A 22,992-nucleotide genomic window follows, 5' to 3' on the forward strand; every position below is an offset into this window, starting at 1 on the left:
GATTGCGATAGGTTTGTAGGTTCCCCAGGGTCAATACTGTTACATGTACAGAGTACTGTGAAATTCTTACATGCATGTCCTAATCAGCATACATTACCATACCACTCTTCATCAGACTTTCTTTCCGTATGGACTTTTTTTTTTAACAATATGACAAATGTTTGCACCTTTTGTGATGAGCTTATTACTGGCAGATTTATGTATTTTTATTCTTGAGTGCCACAGGTTTAAGCACAAACACTGAAATCATAACCATAATACAAGCAAGGGTCAATCAATTAGATGAACTGTTGAAACAAGACAGCTACATTATGACAAGCAGTTTAATTCTATAAAGCTGGGAGGCAGATTCCTAATTTAATTCTTAGTTACCATATAGAAATGTTTTTGCCAAGTAACCACTATCGCCTGACAAATCTAATATACAGAGAGCACAAAAACAGTTCAACACACACATTTTTGTTCAAGACTCTATTTTTTTTCATTCTTATAAGTAAAAAAATAATAATTTCCTGAAGATTATGTTAAAGTTTATTAGTGTTATGCTATCATCATCCATAGCACTTAACACAAGATAAGGTCCAAACAAGCAAACAAGCAAACCCAAAAAAAAAGAAATACAGATGCCACTGATCATGTCAGTCTTACAATGCGAGATCAGGAAGACCAGCCTTACCCCAGAGAGATTCAGGTGTGGCCGAAGAGATCTGATGACATCATCAGTCAGATCAGAGTTCTCAGTGTCCCAGACCAAGCCTATGGTAACAATTTCTGGGCTGTTCATTAACACACGGCGTATCTTAATCTTCTGCCCACAGTTGCTCTAAAATTACAAATACAAAAATGACTGAATATAAACTGTGGTAGCGAGTATTAGTTTGTAAAATAGGCAAAACAAAAATATGCTTCACTGCCATGAATATTTAAATATAAAATTACCAGTAACAAGTACATAAAAAGAAAAGAAGCAGACCTGGTTATTTAAAAGCTTATATACATTCCTTCCTTCACTTTTGGGCGAGGTTTTAAAAAAAAAACTACCGGTAAGCACTATGACTACAGCATATGATAAACTATATGGTAACTATACTATTGCAATTTTACTTCTTGCCCAAAATGTAATACAAATGTATCACTGAGCAAAGATTTCCTCCTTTAGGGTTGCTGATGTAATCCGTGGAGTGAGGAGTTGTATGGAAAGTCAATGTCACAAATAGCCAGTGTCATAAATTGAATTTACTTTGTTACAGAAATGAAGAACTGATTACAAGTAAAATCAAAAGACTTCAGTTTAGTATTTTACAACATTTCACCTACTGGACAGTTCCTAAGATCACCAACGGTGCTTGCCGCTTGCAGCAGTTCTCCAAACATATCTGATTTAAGGCGTTCATTTCTTTCCATCATTTGGTTTACTTGATCACTGGAACGAACACATCAAAAAGTAAGACTTTATTGGTACTTCCTATAAGTTATCAAGATACTGAAGTCTGTCCTAAAATTCACCTACCATAGAGCTGTTGTTGAAACATAATGCACCAATTCTGTAAAAGGCAAGGGGTCAGATGATGCTCCACAACTGCGACAAACACTCTAAAGAAAAAGGCAAAAAATAAAGAGTTTTCAAATACAATATTACAGAATTCATTACATATTATACACTCATACACACTCACACATACACAGTCAGGTCATTATTTTAGGGTTTACAATATCCAGATCTGTTTATTCACAGAACTAAATGAAAATTATTTAGCAAGTTTTACAATCTATTATGGTAAACCACAGACAATGCTTGAGTCTCACTAATTAAATGGACTGCAAATCCCAGCAAACCCGGAAGTGCAGCATAATTAGGTAGCAAGGGCTGCTGGATGAAAAATAACAGCACTAGTTTTAAAATTGAGCCATAACAAGCTGACAGGATCGTAATTAGTGTTGTCTTTTTGTTTCAACGCTTCACTGCACAACTGTATTACAATTTCGCTCAATCGGATTACTGTCTTCTCTGGATTTATGTTCTTGTCATATGCCCACTTGTTCATGTGATTTGTCTGGGTTGGAAAATGTCAGTCTGGAAGCGCTCCCAACTTCAACAAATCTTCACATACATCAACATCATGGCAGGATAACACTTTACATAACTTTCAGATTTCACTTTATAACTATACCACCATCATCTGCGAAACCAGACTGTGTATCGTGTGTGTTTTTTTTTGGTTTTTTTTGCATTCATGAGGGTCCTGTGCCCATAACCCACACAAATCACAAAATGATTACTTTACATTAAGTGTGAACGTGATGGCTTCTCAGCACAAAAATCTCTTCAGTATCACAATACTTACACTTGACTTTGACATAACAATGTCAGAAATACAGCCAGAAGGCAATTCAAATGCAACACAGGAAAGTATTTGGCATTGTTTGTGCCAGTCAGAAGCTCGATCCATAGAGGTCATCCATCCATCCATCCATTATCCAACCCGCTATATCCTAACTACAGGGCCACGGGGGTCTGCTGGAGCCAATCCCAGCCAATACAGGATGCAAGGCAGGAAACAAACCCCAGGCAGGGCGCCATCCCACCGCAGGGCGCGCGCACACACACACACACACACACACACACACACTATGGACAATTTTGGAACGCCAATGCACCTAACCTGCATGTCTTTGTACTGTGGGAGGAAACCGGAGTACCCGGAGGAAACCCATAGAGGTCATAAAATTCTAAATTAACTTGCAATAAACATTGAAAAAGCAAAGGAGAAGCAAAAAATAGTGAAGGATGTGCTTGAGTGTAACAGAGTGCCACCTTACACAGGTTTGATCAGTACAGCCCGAGTTTGACTTGTTACACTGTGATCCTGTGAAGCCAAGGTGTGTAACTATAGGATGAACTTCTGTTTACTGTAATCTTTTGCTAATACATTCTCAGGCATACTTATTGTGAAATGAAAATCTTGTGGGCTTCATTTGTATGGTAAATGAGCATTGGCCACCTCTTAAAAAATTCAGTGCAAATGAGGACAATTCCCAAATGATGCCAGGGGATAGTGCAATCAGTGCAAAGGTGATTTTATTAAAAATCAGCAAACAAAAACAGTTAGTGCAGTGCTCCACAGTTCCAAAAAATAATCCATAAAAAACAAAGTGCAAAGTGGGGATAAAAACAATAAATAAATCTTTTAAAATCCGAGGTTAAAAATGCAGTCTCTCTCATCCCAATCTCAGCCCACATCCGTCTCTCTTTCTCCCCGGCTCACCCATAACTTGGGTCTCTGCCGGCTACACAACAGCCACGAGCTCCTTTCGGCCGACCTCCGTCTTGGCTTCCTTACGGACATCACCGCCAGACCGTCCGAGGTCGGCTCTCCTCCCTTCATCCTTTGTGCTCATATAGTCGCTCCTCAGATCCCTCGGGAGGGCACCTGCCTTGCTCGCCACACTCCACCTGTATGTTCAGTGCGGCGAACTAGCCCCTAGAGCTCCACAACCAAACGCTCCTTCGAGGGGACCCAGCTCGTTCAGTCTCCTCCTTCTAGGTGGCCAGATCCTCCTGCTAAGACCGCTCTTCACGTCTTCTAACCTCTTTCATTTTCTTCATCTCTCCATCCCCCTTTCCTAGTGTCGACCCGTATATATACATAACCCCGCGCCTCCATGGCCACAGCGCCTTAATCACACACCGCAGGAAGGCAATGAAGCAATTGAGAACGATCGCACCCACATGTGCAGGTGCGACTTGCTCCAACTACCTCATTAACTCCCTGTGGTCATGCAATCGCGCCCACAGAGCATAACACGGCTATACGGATTTAAAACCTGGTCCTTATATTTTTTTTTTTAAAGCCGCGGACCCGCTGTACCACACAAATATCAAAAGAGTCTTTCCTGTTTACAGCTTATGTTTAATTTATTAATTAAGTTAATATTAATGCAATTCAAATTTTGATACTTTCTGCATGGTTTCAGATAATAAGATTTTCATTTAACATTATATCTTATACTCCAATTATGTGTATATATGTTACATTGATCGAGAAAAGACAGACAGTGATACACACACACACACACACAAACAGCATACCCATTGTGATGGACAACCGGCGGTTCAGTCCGGCCGGGACTAAAAGAAAAGAGTGCAGGAAAGCAGCCTTTTCAGGGCACTGCATCCCCCGGAACACTAGGTGGCAGCTCCCCTGGACGGCAACGGTTCCCCGGATTCCCTCAAAGCATCCTGGGACGTGGAGTTCGTTTCCTCAGCCCTGTTGGGTGCCGTGGGTGCCGCCAGGGGGAGCTCATAAAGAACCTAGGGACTATTACTCTTACGACAACCCGGAAGTACTTTGGAGTCACGAGGACGGAAGCCTGCAGTACTTCAGGGCTACTTGAAAAGAATGATGTGGCATTTGACCTGGAGAAGGAACACTTCTGGGTCATGGACTATTTAAAGGACTTTGGGAATCCCAGCAAAGAGAGCCAGAGTTGGGTGTTAGAGTGACAGAGCTGCTGGGAGGATTGTGATTATTGATTATTGTATTGATTATTATTGAGTATTGTGAATTGTGGAGTGTGCGGTGCTTTGTGCACTGTATTGGAAGAAAATTATTATTAAATTCTTCTTGGTAATTTTCTAAGTGTGTCTTGGACGTCTGGCTGGTGGGTTTAGCAGGGCAACAGAGCCTCTGGCATCCACACCATATATGAATTAAAAGTCATGCTATAAAAATAACAAAATATTTATTTCATATTTACTCAATGACCATTTCAATGTAAACTTTATTATTAGGAATGACTCAAACTACAAATTCCTCAACTTTGTACAACAAAAGGGTGTAACCTCTGAGAGAAGGTTGATATAATCTTTTCAAAACACTGCAACAGTAATGAGAATACAAGCCATTCATAATAAACACATCAGCAAATATCACCTCAACATTATTATAAGTACAGACATTTGTTGTAGAAGCATTAATTGTTCATTAGTAATTTTTTTTATACTTAAATTCGATTCAGACTCGGCAGGGTATTTGCCATACAATTTAAAAGACCATTTTCCAGGCACAGCCACAGATTCGATTCAGAAATTGCATGCATATAAATTCAGAATCTGCAGAGAAACTCGACAGAAATAATTGCCTACCTGTTCATAAAGAGTCATTGCAAACTTCTGGTGGGTAATACAGGATTTTGAAGTGCAGATGTCTTTTTCATTGTCAGGCACAATGTGAAAATGAATTCTAGCTAGAATATTTTCCTGCAAGCAGCAGAATAACATAAAAATGAAATTAGTAAGCTCATCATTCCAACACCATTACAACACAAATTTAGATTGGGAAAGAATGATGGGAGGTTCATCTAACCCAGTGGTTCACAATTTGTTTATGGCCCCCTACCACTACAAAATGTTTGATTTATGTTCTCACCCCCTACAAAAGACCGAGCACATTTGAAGATGAAAATGTCAAATTTCTCATTTTTGAACCACAAACAGTACTACAGGTGAACAAACTGTAAATATAAATTGAGCATTTTACCTCTATAACTCTTAATGTGTCACCTCGTGAAGCTTAGACACTCGATCAACGATCTGGGGGGTTAGGGGTATCCCGTGAAGCACCATGCACCGCAAGGAAATGATACATGATCAACAATAGAGACGACTCCCGTGAATCAATGGATGCCAGCACACTGCTAAGCAGTAAAGCCCAGTTGACGAACTTTGTCTCCCAATTACAGCTGCACTTAGTTCAAAAAACAGATGTGCCATGCAGTTAAAATTGCTGCACTACTGCTGGGAACATCAGCATGAAAGATGGGCTGAGTGTAAGCAGCAGGTGATGCATTCAACTTGGTCCCCTTTGACAACAAACAAGTTAATCAAACCTTGAAATCAGTGACATTTCACGATCAGGGTTTGCACAGAAATCAATACTAGACCTCACACTTCTCTACAGATTATTGCAAGATCCAAACTCCATTCTCTTAAAAATAGTTATTCGCCTTTACGAATGCTCTTTCCATAGCAAAGAACCCACGAGAATGTGCATTTCTACGGCCGACTCATAGGTGAGAATTGCATGCAAAAGGCTCAATTCTTTTCATATCTAAGAATAGGCGCACTAACTAATTAATGATCTACAGGTGACGGCACACTGAAAGACACCGTTTGCACCACGATAACGTTGGATAACGCACCTCACTCAATTTTCACAAATTGCAACACACCCACCTACCTTCTTTGTCGCATGCCCTGAAATGCTCCCAAAGGAACGGCCCGTTGCTGTTAAAGAGAAGCCATAGCGTTTATTTGGTTGTTTTGAGCCCGAGTGGCCATTTATTTCCTTAGTTAAGGCGCTATTTGAGTTGGACTTCCTTAAATTAAACGAGATGACGCGGTTGGTGTCCCAACTTTTACCTGTTGCCTGCCCTGTCCTTCCTACACCCGGACACAAGTTAAATAACACTTCTGAACAAATGAAGTACTTGTCCTTATCAACTGCTACAGTGAACAAATTGGGCCACAACAATATTATGATGTATTTACATAACCACAAAATAAAGAAATTTATTGTACAATCACATCTGCCACATACAGGATATAATAAAACATTATTGTATTAATTTATGGTAATAATAATTGATAATGTTTTGCTTTTATGATCTAAAACCATCTGAAATAGTGTTAATTTGGAAATATAAAGTTGCTTCTGTTGCCATTTCCTTCAATTGTATGTATTTAGACTTCAAAGGGTATTTTTTCCCCATTTCTGGATCTGACTGGTTCCCAACTTGTTAACACTGGTTCAGTTCAGGAATTTATTTGAAACACCAACCGAATGCGAACACAAAGAAAATGAGTCATTATCAGCAATTAACATTCAGCACTGCAGTCCTCAGGGAAAACATAGAAAAGAAAAAAACAACAATAATAAAGCACACGACGGTCACTTCCAGGTTCAGTTTTGTTCTCTTTAACTGTCAAGAGATCGCACTGGACAGGATTACCTGTTTTTTAGAGACACATAGAGCACTTTGGCAATACTTTGTAGAATGGGAATAGTTCCAAACAGATAATAATAAAAAGTCTTCTATTTAAGCATTTGAATGAAAAAGGGCCACTTCACAGTGTTTTCAAACATAAGCTCACTTTGAAGCAGATCTGGAACACACAGAGAACTTACTTTGGCAGATATCATCAGGCTAGGAAAGGAAATTTGTTACAGAAACGGAAGCTTTGAACAGGTTGCAAGGAATGAGTTAGGAAGGCTATTGATATTTCTGATAAATGCACTGCTCCCTAAAACAGGAAGTTCATTATAAAAATCAAGTAAACCAAAGTCAGTGGAACATTTAAGGAAACCATAGTGGAGAGAGAGAGAGAGAGGGGAAAAACAAAACAAGGAATTTGCCAAAAAAACAAAAAATATATATTAGAGGCTGCCCTTTCTTTCATTTTACTGTGCATACTTGACATCAAACCAAAAATATGGTACACGGACGTACAGTACTTGAAGGAAGTTTCCTGTCATCCCCTGATCAATTTTCTGAGTGTCACATTTCTTCCTCCTGTATAGACCCGAGAGAGTCTGGAGTAGGGGTGCCCAATTCCAGTCCTGGAGGGCCGCAGTAGCTGCAGGTTTTCATTCTAACCCTTTTCTTAATTAGTGACCTGTTTTTGCTGCTAATTAACTTCTTTGAATTCATTTTTATTTGACTTGCTCTTAAAGACTCAGACCCCCTCAATTGTTTCTTTTTTCTTAATTAGCAGCCAAACAATAATGAGATACAAAATGAGCCAAAACAGGACCAGCAAACTGTGACCATCATACAATATCTGAAAATAAAGAAAGGTGAAGGTCTCAGGAATGCTGATCTGCTCTTAGAAAAGAGAAAATCCACAAGTTCTGAAATGTCTACTATTGCACGATGAGAGCAGCAACAAGCCATGGAATTACAGCATGGGTTTAATTAACGACAAGACTCAGCGCCTCATTAAGCAACTGGTTGGAGTTTGAGGCCCTGACTTAGTTGGTGTTCTGTTGGCTCACTCGCTTCACATTTCATTTCTGTTTGGGTGCCATTTAAGGAAAGAAATTAAGCAATTCAGAGGAACGATGAAGAAATTCAGGGGAACAAATCTTAAGAAAGCAATTCAATTACAATTAATTCAAAAGAAGTTGCAGCAAAAACAGATCACTAATTAAGAAAAGGGTTAGAATGAAAACCTGCAGCCACTGCAGCCCTCCAGGACTGGAGTTGGGCACCCCTGGTCTGGAGTATACAAATGTGGACAAATTTGTTGGTTCCCCATCACAAAAAAAAGAAGAACCCACAATTGTCTCTGAAATAACTTGAAACGGACAAAAGTCATTGGAATCATTGTTCATTCCGTATTTAACAAAAAAACAGTCTGTGTTTTAAAGTTTTGATTCAACAGAATATTTCAAATTAAACACAAATGAACAAAACTGATGGGACCTGTCACCTCATATTTGGTTGCCCAACCTTTAGAGTTTGCAATCCCTGCACACAGGCACTTCCTGGAGTTCTCCATTCAACTTCTGCACCTGTCCACAGGTCATTTGGCCCACTTGTCCTGAGCAAACTGCTCCAGAGGTTTCAGATGTGAAGGGGGTCTTATCCAGACTGCATGGGTCAGTTCTTTCCATAGATGTTTGATGGGATTCAAATTAGGGTTCATAGAATGTCACTTCAGAATAGTCCAAGGTTTTATTCATTGCCATTCTTGGTGCTTTCAGTGGTGATTTTTGGCTCATCATTCTGTTGAAGGATCCATGACCTGTGACTTTGACAGAGTTTTCTGACACTGGACAGGATGTTCTGCTCCAGAATGTCATGACAGTGTTGAGATTTCATTGTTCTCTGCACAGACTCAAGGCACCTGTTGCCAGATGCAGCAAAGCAGCCTCAATACATAAGCGAGCCTCCACCATGTTTCAGAGTAGATCTGATGTTCTTTTCTTTGAAAGCTTCATTTTCTCATCTGTGGACACAGAGCTGATGTGACTTGCCAAAAAGCTCCAGTTTGGTCTCATCTGTCCAAAGGACATTCTCCCAGAAGATCTGTGCCTTGTCAATATGAACTTTAGCAAATTCCAGTTTGGCTTTTGTATGTTTTTCTTTCAACAGTGGAGTCCTTCTGGGTCTTCTTCCATTGAGCCAACGGATGGTGTGATCAGAAACTGATGGACCTCGACCTTGGAGTTCACCTTATATATCTTTTTGAAAGTTTGCTTTTTGTCTACCATACTCACTATCCTTCAGCCCATTTTGGGGTCAATTTTCTTTTTTTGGCTACGTCTAGGGAGGTTGGCTACAGTCTCCACGGACCTTAAACGTTTTAATAATATTTGCAACTGTTGTCACAGGAACGTCAAGCTGCTTGGAGATGAACATCTAGCCTTTGCCTTTAGCATGCTGATCTGTCATTTTCTTTCTGATCTCCTCAGACAATTCTCTCCTTTGTTTTCTCTGGTCCATGACCAGTATGGGACACATAATGACACCAAACAGCAGAGAGACAACTTTTTTCCATTTAAATTGGCAGAATGACCGATTGCACGATTGTAGACATGTGTGATATGAATTAAAGAAAACAGTGAGTTTGAAAAATCACTCAAGTCCAATTATTTAGAATCTTTTCTAGGGGTACCAACATAGAGTATGTGTCCAGACCATGTTAGAAAATCTTTGTAGAATAAGCAGTACTTGATCTCGTTACACTTGCTTTGCTTTGCTTTACTCGATGCCATCTCGTAACGTTAACATTATACAAAGATATTGTCTGTCTGTATACCTGCATTGTTATCACTCTTTAAATTTAATATTTTCTTTATCAGTATGCTGCTGCTGGAGTATGGGAATTTCTCCGTAGGATTAATAAAGTATCTATCTATCTCAAAGGCATGCAGGTATGTAGGGAGCAATTGCTTTCCATTTCATCGCTTTTCAGGACGCATACAATATTTTTTTGGAGACCAAAAGATTTGTGCACATGAGTGTGTGCCACCTTTAAGCACAGAGGGTTGGTGTCAATATTGGAGAGAGATGCCAGTCTATCACAGGATGTGCTTACAATCACCTACCCTGGGACAGTTCATTGCCACCGATTAAGTCACCAGGAGAATACTACATGAACATAGGGAGAACATGCAAGTTTCACTTAAATGGGTGCCCAGGGCAGGAATACAATTTTAAGAAGTGGCTTCATCAACCACTCAGAAATGACTGAGCAAATGAAATTGTGCACCATTGTGCTGTTTAATTGTATTACCTTGTTTTGTCTATGGATGTAACACCAAGAGGAATTTCTAGCAACTACTTTGCCTGGCAATGAAGATCAAGAATTAAAGTTTGGAAAAATGAATACTGCAGTTTAGGGAAAAAATGAAATAAAAAAAAAAAAATTATCATCATGAAACAGGAAAATGATACTTAAACATGTGATGCTTAACCAAACTGCATTACTAAAGCAGCTATAATAAGATGACCTTGTTCATCTTTTCTTTCTCAACGGGACAATTTTTTGAGCCTGCTTTATGACACACTGCACAGAATACGTAGAAAATGGCAGCAGCACTTACAAAGCATTCAGCAGCATCATCCATAAGGCCAAGTTGGAAGCGATGCTCATCCTTGAAGGTTTCTGCTAGGGCATTCCGCAGTATATCCGAAGGGAGCGCTCCTTCACGGCTATGCTGAAATTGGGCAAAAATACTCTAGGAGAGATCAAAGATAACAGTTCCACAGAACATTAGAGTATAAAAATCTACACACATCCAACTTTGTTACATGAGTAAGGAGAACTTAAATAAATGCTTACTTTTAAAGCACAAAATATACAGGCTTCTCCAAGACAGATATGACCAGGCAGCTGCCTTAAACTTCTTCTGAAAATATCCAATTGCCACAGAACCTGACGGCAGAAAATTAGACATTATTCAAAAAAAAGAAACAAAAATACACTCTTTCAGTTTTTGAACTCAGCTTTCCAATACAGAATGGCAGGTAGCAGCAGTGGCACAAGGCAATGGCACTAGGCTCATGCTGGGCATGGTCAGTACCACCAAAGCGCTCATCAACACATCATTCCAAAAAAAAAAAAAAAAATTGGGGATATTAAATTTTAAAGTAATACATTTTTGATTAATTATCATTACATGTACAGACAGAAATGACAGTTGATTTTACAGGATTATTTTGCAGATTTTTCAATTTTAAATTTAAGGACATGAAGCAGCAGATCCTACTGTAAATAACTCTGGAACTGAGAACTGTGAGATTTAAACAGAGGGGAAAAAAAGATACAGTGGAACCTCGGTTCACGAACGTCTCTGTATACATACAAATCGGTTTACAACCAAAAAGTTCGCCAAACTTTTGCCTCGGTTTACGACCACACGCTCGGTATGCGAACAGCCAGTTTCCCTTTCGGTTTGTGCGTGCCGATGATTTCCGCACATGTTGCATTGTTCTCTGTCAGATGTGCATGCTTGCACATGCGTGCGTGGTTTCGCTGTGAACTCTTTGTGCTCTGTTTCATTTCCCTTCCGGTTCATACGCGCCGATGCACGTGTTCAGCCTCTCCCTGTTCATTGTTCTCAGTCAGACGTGCGTGCTTTACCTGTGAACTCTTTGTGCTCTACAGTATTTCATGTGTTTTTGCAGTTAACCATGGCTTCTAAGCACTGTAACCTCCTTTCCACCCAGTTCCTCCTCACTTCATGCCAGAACTTGACTCATGCAAGATTAGTTTTCCTGGTGGTTTATGGTTAGTTTTTGTATTACGGATTTTTCAAATGTTCATTTTATTTCCCTGCGATCGAATTGTAAGGCTATTAGCGTGAACTCCTGCAATGTTACTTTCTTGGTTGCTTGTGGTTGGTTTTTAAATAAAGTTCAGATTTGTTCAAATGTTCCTTTTTTTTCCCCTGTGCTTAAAACTCATTAAAAAAAAAAAAAGTGTTTATACAGCGATCGGGTCGTAAGGCTATAGCGCAAACTCTTGCAATGTTAGTTTTGTCTGTTGTTCAAGGTTTTCTCAGTGTTATTTAATGTTTTTACATTTAGTTTACTATTACGATGTGCATTCTGTGGTGTAATTAACTATATTTGTGCTTAAAAATCTTTAAAAAATATATTTACATACAGTTTGTACGGTCTGGAACAGATTAATTGTATTTACATACAATCCTATGGGGGAAATTGCTTCGGTTTGTTTTGGAACGAATTATGGTCGTGAACCAAGGTTCCACTGTAATAATAATAATTCAATTAATTATGTTATATAACTATTTATTCTGGTGCAAAAGAATGTAAAATAGATTGTAAATGCTCCTCACAAGCTTTACAGGAATAATTTTCTCGTGGGGTAATCTCTTGAACCAATTTAGAGAGCCAGAGAGTGAAATTTGCTACGCACTTGAAGACAGATGCAGACAAACAAATATCTGTCAATTAGTTCAAGTAAAATCACCAAACTGATCTACATAATCATTAGAGCAATGTACATGAGAATAGGCCATTCAGCCCATCTAAGCTTGCTAGTCCTACCCCGCTAAATTCTTCTATAATAACATCTAATCGGGTTTGGGAGGTCCCTAAAGTCTTACTGTCTTAACACACTCCTTGGTCACTTATTCCAAATGTCTGTGGTTCACTGTGTGAAGAAAAACATCTGAATGTTTGTGCAAAATTTACCCTTAAAAAGTTTTCAATTGTGTCCCGTGCTCTTGATGAACTAATTTTAAAGTCGCCATCTCGATCCACTGGACGAATTCCCTTCGTAATTTTAAACTCTTCAGTCAGGTCTCCTCTTGATCTCCTGTAAAGGCTCAGCTCTTTTAATCTTTCCTTATAACTCATCCCCTGTAGCCCTGAAATTAGCCTAGTTGTTCTTCTCTGGACCCTTTTCTTGTGTTGCCATGTCCTTTTTGTAGCCTGAAGACCTAAACTGCACCCAGGACTCCAGATGAGGCCTCACCAGTGTGTTATAAAACTTCAGCAGAACCTCCTGTGACTCGTACTCCACACGTCAAGGCGCTATATAACCTGACATTCTGTTAGCCTTCTTAATGGCTTGTCTGGTAGTTGATAGCACGGAGTCCACTACGACTCCTAAGTTCTTCTCATAAGGTGAACTTTTGATTTTCAAACCTCCCATTGTGTACTCAAACCTGACTTTTAACTTCCTATGTGTCATACTTTACATTTAATTACATTCCTTTTTCTTCTACTTAGACTGTAAAGGCTCAGCTCTTTTAATGTTTCCTCATAACTCATCCCCTGTAGCCCTGAAATCTGCCTAGCTGCTCTTCTCTGGACATTTTCTAGTGCTGCTATGTCTTTATGGAGACCCAAACTGCACCCAGTACTCCAGATGGGGCCTCACCAGTGTGATATAAAGCTTCAGCAGAACCTCTTGTGACTTGTACTTCACACATCAGGGCACTATATAACCTTACTGGATTCTGAAGACTGTCTGGCCACTAAGACTACTAAATCCTTCTCAATACGTATACTTTTCTATTTTCTGACCTCCCACTGTGCATTCAAATAATATACTATTCAAACTGACCAAAACTAATTAGCCCTGTAGTAATAAAATATCAAAAAATAATGCTAAACAGGCGCAACCAACTGTGTGAGGGATGATGGAAACATTTATGCCAAGCCCAGGACAGTCATTGTTTTTGTAATGACACCATTGGTAACAATATCTGGCGATTTGACAACTGCCTTTGATGTCAAAGAAAGCTCATGAAGAAGATGTACCGAGCTAGATTTAAAAATGAGAATTGATAAATGCCATATGCGGAATGAAGCTTCCTAGAATTTACCCTGTGTATTTTTTTGCATGTTATACTGTGTCTGGGGCAAATAACTATTTCAGTAAACTAAACTTGATTAAAAGTGACTTGTGCTCTACGGTGTACCAAAAAAGGTGGAACAGTCTTGCAATACTAGCCCTTCAAATGGGAGTCTGGCTTTGTGACCACAAAACCTCGGAGGTAGAAATTGTTGTAATAAGATAGGCCATGTTATCAACTGGATTTGTTTTCCATGATGTTAAATGGGTATTATATTGAGACTGGTTTCTGGTGTAGCAAAATATGTGCGGAGAGGGGTTGAAATGTTAAATAATATGCGTTTGTTAGTAATGGTTACAATAAATCGGCAATACACTGAGCCAATGTTCATCATCACAGTTCTGTCTTGGGAACTGACATGTCAAATGGTGTCCCTTGATGCCAATAATGCAAAAATGAACCCAAGAAAGCGTTTCCAATATTTGAATACAACAAATATAATCACAAGTTTCTTCAGTATTAAAAGAAATACGATCGACAAGATGTGTCTTTTAGGAGCCACACTGCCATGGTTTGTTACAGGTCTCACTCTGTAGTTTTGTATCTTTTGTACTTCACTGTTGTGTTTTTCCCCTGAGTCACTGTGTTTTAGCCAGAAGTTTGTTAATTTGCAATTTTACTGGTTTTTGTCAATCTTTTCTGTCAGATTGAGTAGGCATTTTTTCTCCACACATATTTAATTATGTAATTTATTGTTTAATGGTTTTGATGGTGGTGAGGTGAGGGTTCTATGTACTCGGTCTCTCTGAAGTGGACTGCCATTTGAGTCACTCCGTGTCTCTGATCCTGTTTCCCGGTTTTGTGGTTTATGGACCATTTTGCTGGGCTGTTGGCAGATTCTTTGACATTTGCTTTGGTTTTTAGCTCTTGCTTTTTTTGGTATATAATCTTCTGGGTTTAGTTTGGTAATTGAGTAGAGTTGCTGCTCCTCTCGGATCTGAAGAGGCATGTTGAGGTGGTTTGGTTTGCTGGGTGGTTTGTTGTAAGGATTTCCCGTGGAGCTGCTCCAGGCACGTCCCATTGTGTGGAGACACTGCAGCAGAGCCAGGACACGCTGAAGGGATTATGTGACTCAGCTGTCTTGGAAATGCCTTGGAGTTGCAGAACAACAGCTGGAATCTGTTGTTGGGGATAGAGAAGTCTGGCGCAACCCACTTGGCCTACTGAAGCAGCCACAACCCGCACCAGAAAAAGCATTTTGAGAAGAAGTCACGAAAGGAGAATATGTGCACATGTATGCATACCTTGTTTTCACTACTGATAAAATGCTAACAAATGTTTTTTATACTTTCTCACTTGGATTGTTCTAATGCCTTATATAGAGGTATGCCAAAGCACTGCATATGCACCCTTCAAAGGGTACAGAATGACACGTACCAAGATACGCGGGAAGTGTGCCATAGTGGTTGAGGGATCAAATCCCGCCACTCACACTGTGTAACCATGAGCAAATCACTTCACCTGCCTGTCAAGTCAAGTCAAGTTGGGGAGCATGCACTGGTACAGTGCGTTGCCGCACCCACTACACAACGAAACAACTCGGGATCTCGGTTGGCAACCCCCCAGGCAAACACGCGGCCCAGTCCCACCCTCCGGAAATGACCCTCTATCTGCCGCAGGCCAGGCGTTACGTGGGCGACCCCTTGGCTTGGTCCAGCCACTCGTGTCCCCAACAATGAGGATCTTTGCGAGCAGGATCACCCTCGGGGAAACGCGCCACATGGCTGTAGTGCCGTAACTGACACTCCCTGACAATGAAGGTCATGTGCCTCATTCGGGAGTCCATGAGCAACACAAAGTCAAACCAACTGTACCCAAGGATTCTCTGGAGAGACACAGTACCAAAGGAGTCCAGTCTTCATCTCAGGCCACTGGATAGCGTCCATGTCTCACAACCAAATAGCAAGACAGGAAGCACCAGGACTCTAAAGACTTGGACCTTCGTCCTTTTGCATAGATATCAGGAGCGCCACACACCCCTTTCCAGTGACAACATGACCCCCCCATGCTCTCCCAATCCGTCTACTGACTTCATAGGATGAGTCACCAGGGACATGAATGTCACTGCTGAGTTAAGTAAACCTCTCAACAAGGTCGACACTCTCCGCAGACAGACACACTGTTGATGGATGTGCCCAAGAGGTCATTAAAGGCCTGGATGTTGGTTTTTATCAGGACCCAAACAAGCCCAGACACTCAGACTCCTCACTCAGTCTCTTGAGCACCCCAATCAGAGCCTCCATTGACTCCGCGAAGATCACAGCATCGTCAGCAAAGTCAAGATCCGTGAATCTTTCTTCACCAACAGATGCCCCACAGCCATTAGACCCCATGACCTTGCCCAACACCCAGTCCATGCCAGCATTGACCAGAGTAGGAGCAGAACACACCGCTGACGGACCCCAGAATCAACTGAGAAAAATGCAGAGGTCCTGCCTCCACTTTACACAGCACTCACAGTACCAGTGTACAGGCCCGCCATGATATCCAGCAACCTCGAGGGGATCCCGCAAATCCTCAGGATGCCCCACAGGGCAGCTCGATCAACTGAGTCGAACGCTTTGCGAAAATCGACAAAGGCTGCAAAGAAACTCTGCCGATATTCATGTTTGTGCTCCATGAGAACCCTCAGTGCCAGGATACGGTCGATGGTAGACTTCTTAGGCATAAAACCAGACTCTTACGGTCACTGGTAGGTGAGCAAGTGATCACGGATCCTATTGAGGACGACCCAAGCGAGGACCTTACCCAGCACCGAGAGCACTGCCTGTGCTTCCAAAAAATAAAAATTAATAAATATAACTAAAATATCTCTTCAGATGCTTTAAGTCACCTTGGATAAAAGGTGTAATCCAAATAGGTTAGCAAATAATAATAATGATGATAATAATAATTATGTCTTCTAGCATAACCCTGCGTTTATGGCATTTGAATGAGTTTCAGCCAAAAGAATATTTATTTTAAAATTCTGTCTTTATTCTTCAAGGCACTGCAAGATAAATCCCCATTGTATTTATCCATTTTGAAAAACCGTTATGTGCCAATTCCCATGGGCTCACCACCTATGGGAGGGGCCAAGGAGGTCGGGTGCAGTGTGAGTTGGGTGGTGGCCGAAGGCGGGGACCTTGGCGGTCCGATCCTCGGCTACAGAAACTGGCTCTTGGGACGTGGAATGTCACCTCTCTGAAGGGGAAGGAGCCTGAGCTAGTGCGCGAAGTTGAGAGGTTCCGGCTAGATATAGTCGGGCTCACCTCGACGCACAGCTTGGACTCTGGAACCAATCTCCTTGAGAGGGGCTGGACTCTCTACCACTCTGGAGTTGCCCCCGGTGAGAGGCGCCGAGCAGGTGTGGGTATACTTATTGCCCCCCAACTTGGAGCCTGTACATTGGGGTTTACCCCGGTGGACGAGAGGGTAGCCTCCCTTCGCCTTCGGGTGGGGGGACGGGTCCTAACTGTTTTTTGTGCGTATGCACCGAACAGCAGTTCGGAGTACCCACCCTTTTTGGAGTCCCTGGAGGGGGTGCTAGAGGGCATACCTTCTGGGGACTCCCTCGTTCTGCTGGGAGACTTCAATGCTCACGTGGGCAATGACAGTGAGACCTGGAAGGGCGTGATTGGGAGGAATGGCCCCCCTGATCTGAACCCGAGCGGTGTTTTGTTATTGGACTTCTGTGCTCGTCACGGATTGTCCATAACGAACACCATGTTCAAGCATAGGGGTGTTCATATGTGCACTTGGCACCAGGACACCCTAGGCCTCAGTTCGATGATCGACTTTGTGGTCGTGTCGTCGGACTTGCGGCCACATGTGTTGGACACTCGGGTGAAGAGAGGGGCGGAGCTGTCAACTGATCACCACCTGGTGGTGAGTTGGCTCCGATGGTGTTGGAGGATGCCAGTCAGGCCTGGTAGGCCCAAACGTGTTGTGAGGGTCTGCTGGGAACGTCTGGCAGAGCCCCCTGTCAGAAGTAGCTTCAACTCCCACCTCCGGCAGAACTTCGACCACATCCCGAGGGAGGTGGGGGACATTGAGTCCGAATGGGCCATGTTCCGTGCCTCTATTGTTGAGGCAGCTGACCGGAGCTGTGGCCGTAAGGTGGTCGGTGCCTGTCGTGGCGGCAATCCCCGAACCCGCTGGTGGACACCGGCGGTGAAGGATGCCGTCAAGCTGAAGAAGGAGTCCTACAGGACCCTTTTGTCCTGTGGGACCCCGGAGGCAGCTGATAGGTACCGGCAGGCCAAGCGGAATGCGGCTTTGGTGGTTGCTGAGGCAAAAACTCGGGCGTGGGAGGAGTTTGCGGAGGCCATGGAGAATGACTTTCAGACGGCTTCGAGGAGATTCTGGTCCACCATCCGGCGTCTCAGGAAGGGGAAGCAGTGCAGTGTCAACACTGTATATGGTGGGGATGGTGCGCTGCTGACCTCGACTCGGGACGTTGTGGGTCGGTGGGGGGAATACTTCGAAGACCTCCTCAATCCCATTAACATGCCTTCCAATGAGGAAGCAGAGCCTGGGGACTCAGAGGTGGGCTCCCCCATCTCTGGGACTGAGGTCACCGAGGTGGTCAAAAAACTCCTTGGTGGCAGGGCCCCGGGGGTGGATGAGATACGCCCGGAGTTCCTCAAGGCTCTGGATGTTGTAGGACTGTCTTGGCTGACACGCCTCTGCAACATCGCATGGACATCAGGGACAGTGCCTCTGGATTGGCAGACCGGGGTGGTGGTCCCCCTCTTTAAGAAGGGGGATCGGAGGGTGTGTTCCAACTACAGAGGGATCACACTCCTCAGCCTCCCTGGAAAAGTCTATTCAGGGGTCCTGGAGAGGAGGGTCCGTCGGATAGTCGAGCCTCGGATTCAGGAGGAACAGTGTGGTTTTCGTCCTGGTCGCGGAACAGTGGACCAGCTCTATACCCTTAGCAGGGTCCTGGAGGGTGCATGGGAGTTTGTCCAACCAGTCTACATGTGTTTTGTGGACTTAGAAAAGGCATTCGACCGTGTCCCTAGGGGAATCCTGTGGGGGGTACTCCGAGAGTATGGGGTACCGGCCCCCCTGATAAGGGCTGTTCAGTCCCTGTACGATCAGTGCCAGAGCTTGGTCCGCATTGCCGGCAGTAAGTCGAACCCGTTTCCAGTGAGAGTTGGACTCCGCCAGGGCTGCCCTTTGTCACCGATTCTGTTCATAACTTTTATGGACAGAATTTCTAGGCGCAGCCAGGGTGTTGAGGGGGTCCGGTTTGGTGGGCTCAGGATTGGGTCACTGCTTTTTGCAGATGATGTTGTCCTGTTTGCTTCATCAGGCCGTGATCTTCAGCTCTCTCTGGATCGGTTCGCAGCCGAGTGTGAAGCGGCTGGGATGAGAATCAGCACCTCCAAATCCGAGACCATGGTCCTCAACCGGAAAAGGGTGGAGTGCCCTCTCAGGGTTGGTAGCGAGATCCTGCCCCAAGTGGAGGAGTTCAAGTATCTCGGGGTCTTGTTCACGAGTGAGGGAAGAATGGAGCGTGAGATCGACAGGTGGATCGGTGCGGCATCCGCAGTAATGCGGGCATTGCATCGGTCTGTCGTGGTGAAAAAGGAGCTGAGCCGCAAGGCGAAGCTCTCAATTTACCAGTCGATCTATGTTCCTACCCTCACCTATGGTCATGAGCTATGGGTAGTGACCGAAAGAACGAGATCGCGAATACAAGCGGCTGAAATGAGTTTCCTCCGCAGGGTGTCTGGGCTTTCCCTTAAAGATAGGGTGAGAAGCTCAGTCATCCGGGAGGCGCTCAGAGTAGAGCCGCTGCTCCTCCGCATCGAGAGGAGTCAGATGAGGTGGCTCGGGCATCTGATCAGGATGCCTCCTGGACGCCTCCCTGGTGAGGTGTTCCAGGCACGTCCAACCGGGAGGAGGCCCCGGGGAAGACCCAGGACACGCTGGAGGGACTATGTCTCTCGACTGGCCTGGGAACGCCTTGGGATTCTCCCGGAAGAGCTAGAAGAAGTGGCCGGGGAGAGGGAAGTCTGGGCATCTCTGCTCAAGCTGCTGCCCCCGCGACCCGACCTCGGATAAGCGGGAGACAATGGATGGATGGATGGATGGGTTATGTGCCAAACATAAGCAGGTCTAAAACTTTAGGGTCTCGAGCCCTCAGCTGTTATGTTCCTAAACTTTGGAAGTCACTCATGATCTGTACTTGGGAAACTGCCATCATTAGCGATACACTCTTCGAGATGATTTTGGAACGCTCGAATGACTCGTTCAGCCATTTCAAGGGGAACAGAGGTGATTTCTTGGCGAATAGTGTCCTTGAGGGCTTCAAGGTTTTGAGGTTGGAATGTGTGTACACCTTCGATTTGAGATAGCCCCACAAGAAGAAAATCGCATGGAGCGAGATCAGGCAAACGTGAAGACCACCCGACACTGGAAACATCTCCTGCAAAACTTGCATGGATCTCCACGCTGGGCGTATGAGCTGTTGCTCCATCCTGTTGAAGCCAGGCATCCACTACATCCATTTCTTCCAGTTCTCTAGCATTTCAATGTAACGTTCTGAAGTGACGGTGACCGTTGCCCGCCCCCACCCCTCTCAAAAAAAGTAAGGGCCTACAATGCCAAATTCTGCAATGGCGCACCAAACTGTAACACGTGTACTCACTGTGCGAGGGTCTCTGATGAAGTTCACGAGGGTTGGTTTCAGCCCAATAGTGAATGTTTTGCTTATTTACACAACCATTCAAATGAAAATGTGCCTTGCAGAATATTGGCGCACAACTCTCTACGGCTCTCCGAGACTCTCTCGGTGAGTTTCTGCACTACCATCATTCTGTATGGATGGAAATTAAGGTCCTCATGCAAAATGCTCCTCAAAGATGTGTTGGAAATGCCAAAGGCAGAAGCAGGTTTGTATGCTGAACATCTAGGAGACTGCAAAAGTGATGCCCTTACAGCTTGGATGTTTTCAGGCGTTCGTACATTCAGTACAAGGACGGCCTGCAGATTTTCTGTTCATTGTTGTACCCGTCTGTCCAAATTTAGCCACCCACTGAAGAATTGTTTTCTGATTTCGCATGTCACCGTTAGGCAGAATGTTAAAGTGTATTCGGAAGGCACGTTGCGTAGTGATGTCGAATTTGTTGTTTTTAAAGAACACTTCGACAGTGAAAGCACGGAATACACCGGACCAAGGCATGTGGCCGACTGAAAACTACAGGGGATTGCCTGTCGAAGGACCCCCACCCATCCCAACCCACTCAGCTGCCTCTACCTCACACAATGACTTTGAGAAATGGGGTACTCTCCCTGTACTTTGTTAATCCCCGAGGGGAAACTGACTTTTCGCATGAGCCCTTTGGAGGTCAGAGAGTGGGTTAGCCGCTGTACAATGTCCCTGGAGCATGTTTTTTTTTTTGTACTTATCATTTATCTTGTTCTATTTTATGTAATTTCTTTATGTTGACTTTTGTCTTTAGTATGTTTTGTATTTCATGCTTTCGTGAACTGCCTGTAAATGAGCACTGAAATAAAATCCTTGAATCCTGAGATGAATTTTGTATTTCCAATGCTTACATTTTTTTTTTTCAATAACTTTTCTTTAATAATAATTATTTTTATGAGGCAAGTGTTTTTTTATGTTTTTTTCCCTCCCATTTTTACAAAAGTCATAGCAAACACATAATTTCATCATAAATGACAAGTTATGGCCAAAAACAGCCTTCTATCAGACTTTGTCAGAAACAATACGAGTGTTCTCTTCAGGTGGTAATTTTAATATTGCCATGGATGTGGAAAGAGGCTCTTGAAATAAATGCTTTCTGTACTTACTGAACTCTGGAGGGTTTTAGCAAACTGTGAAATAATAATAATAATAATAATAATTCTTTACATCTATATAGCATTTATCCCACTACTCAAAGCGCTTTATATAGTGCGTGTGTGTGTGTGTGGAGCCACTTCAGCCACCACCACCTTCTTCTTCTTTCGGCTGCTACTGTTAGGGGTCACCACAGCGGATCATCTTCCTCCATATCTTTCTGTCCTCGTCATCTTACTCTGTCACACCCATCACCTGCATGTCCCCTCTCAGCACATCCATAAACCTTCTCTTAGGCCTTCCTCTTCTCCTCTTGCCTGGTAGCTCTATCATTAACATAAAAGCATGTGTTTTTGGGACGCTGGTCTCGGTGCCCATTTGTGTCCGGGCTGAATCGTCACACAGGGCTTATACTCATTTTTTTTTTTTTTGGACATAATTGAAATCTCACATACAGTGCCTTCCATCATGTTTGGGGCAAAGTCACATTTTTCCTTGATTTACTACAGTAAATATGACTGCTTTAATAAGCCTGCCATTATAGTGTCAGAAACATAATGGTGCCCTGCGATGGGGAGGGGGACCGTGTAGCAAAAGTGTTGCATGACCAAAAAGTATGCAGATCACCTTTAAATGAAAAGTCTGCAATGTACACTTTCATCACATCGGAATTGTCTGATTTGTACTTTTAAAATGTGGAGCTGAGGGGGAAATCAAACGTTATGGAGAGCCCTGTAAATAAAACAAACTTACAGTACGTATTCTGGGCTTTGGAGATGTTAACTTTAGTAGGAGGTGGGTTTCCACTTTGTTTCCTAACAGCACATTTTTAGCATTTTGTCCAAAATGAATACATGCGCTTTTTCATTAGTGCAAAGTTTAAAGGTGCAGAGTCTTAGGGTCACACAGAAACACTTTAACAAGAAGAACTATTTAAGAAAAGCTGGGTGTTCAGCAACACCTGAAACCTTTGTAAGCCACTAGGGGGCGTACTGCCGCCCTAACCCCCCGACACAGACAGGCAGGACACAGGTTTATTTACAGTTTGTGCACCAACCACCAACACCACAATACACAGTCCATTCCCTTCCTTGACGCCAGTCTTCCTCAGGCCTTGTCCACTCCTTCCACCCGACTCTGGACCCTGAATGGTGGGACTGGCCCCTTTTTATAGGGTACCTGGAAGGACTCTAACAAGCTTCTTCCAGCCACAATTATGGGTGACGTGGAACTGTAGCCAAATAAGGCCCTAAGAAGGTCCATGGGCACCCTGGTGGTGGCCACAGGTTCCAACAGGGTGGA

General features: G+C 43.1%; 1 protein-coding gene across 1 annotated transcript in view; it reads right to left on the bottom strand.

Annotated features, from left to right (window-relative positions):
- The window catches only part of LOC114654491 (inactive ubiquitin carboxyl-terminal hydrolase 53-like), a 147,721-nt gene that overhangs the window by 54,299 nt on the left and 70,430 nt on the right, over positions 1-22,992 (bottom strand). Inside the window, exons 3-8 of the mRNA XM_028805069.2 lie at positions 10,850-10,942; positions 10,611-10,745; positions 5,147-5,260; positions 1,511-1,593; positions 1,318-1,423; positions 677-823 (exon numbers count right to left, since the gene is read on the bottom strand). Coding sequence (XP_028660902.1) covers positions 677-823; positions 1,318-1,423; positions 1,511-1,593; positions 5,147-5,260; positions 10,611-10,745; positions 10,850-10,942 — 678 coding nt within the window. The remainder of the gene's footprint in view (positions 1-676; positions 824-1,317; positions 1,424-1,510; positions 1,594-5,146; positions 5,261-10,610; positions 10,746-10,849; positions 10,943-22,992) is intronic.

The sequence above is a fragment of the Erpetoichthys calabaricus genome, chromosome 7 (assembly GCF_900747795.2).
Source record: "Erpetoichthys calabaricus chromosome 7, fErpCal1.3, whole genome shotgun sequence".
Classification (NCBI taxonomy): Eukaryota; Metazoa; Chordata; class Cladistia; order Polypteriformes; family Polypteridae; genus Erpetoichthys; species Erpetoichthys calabaricus.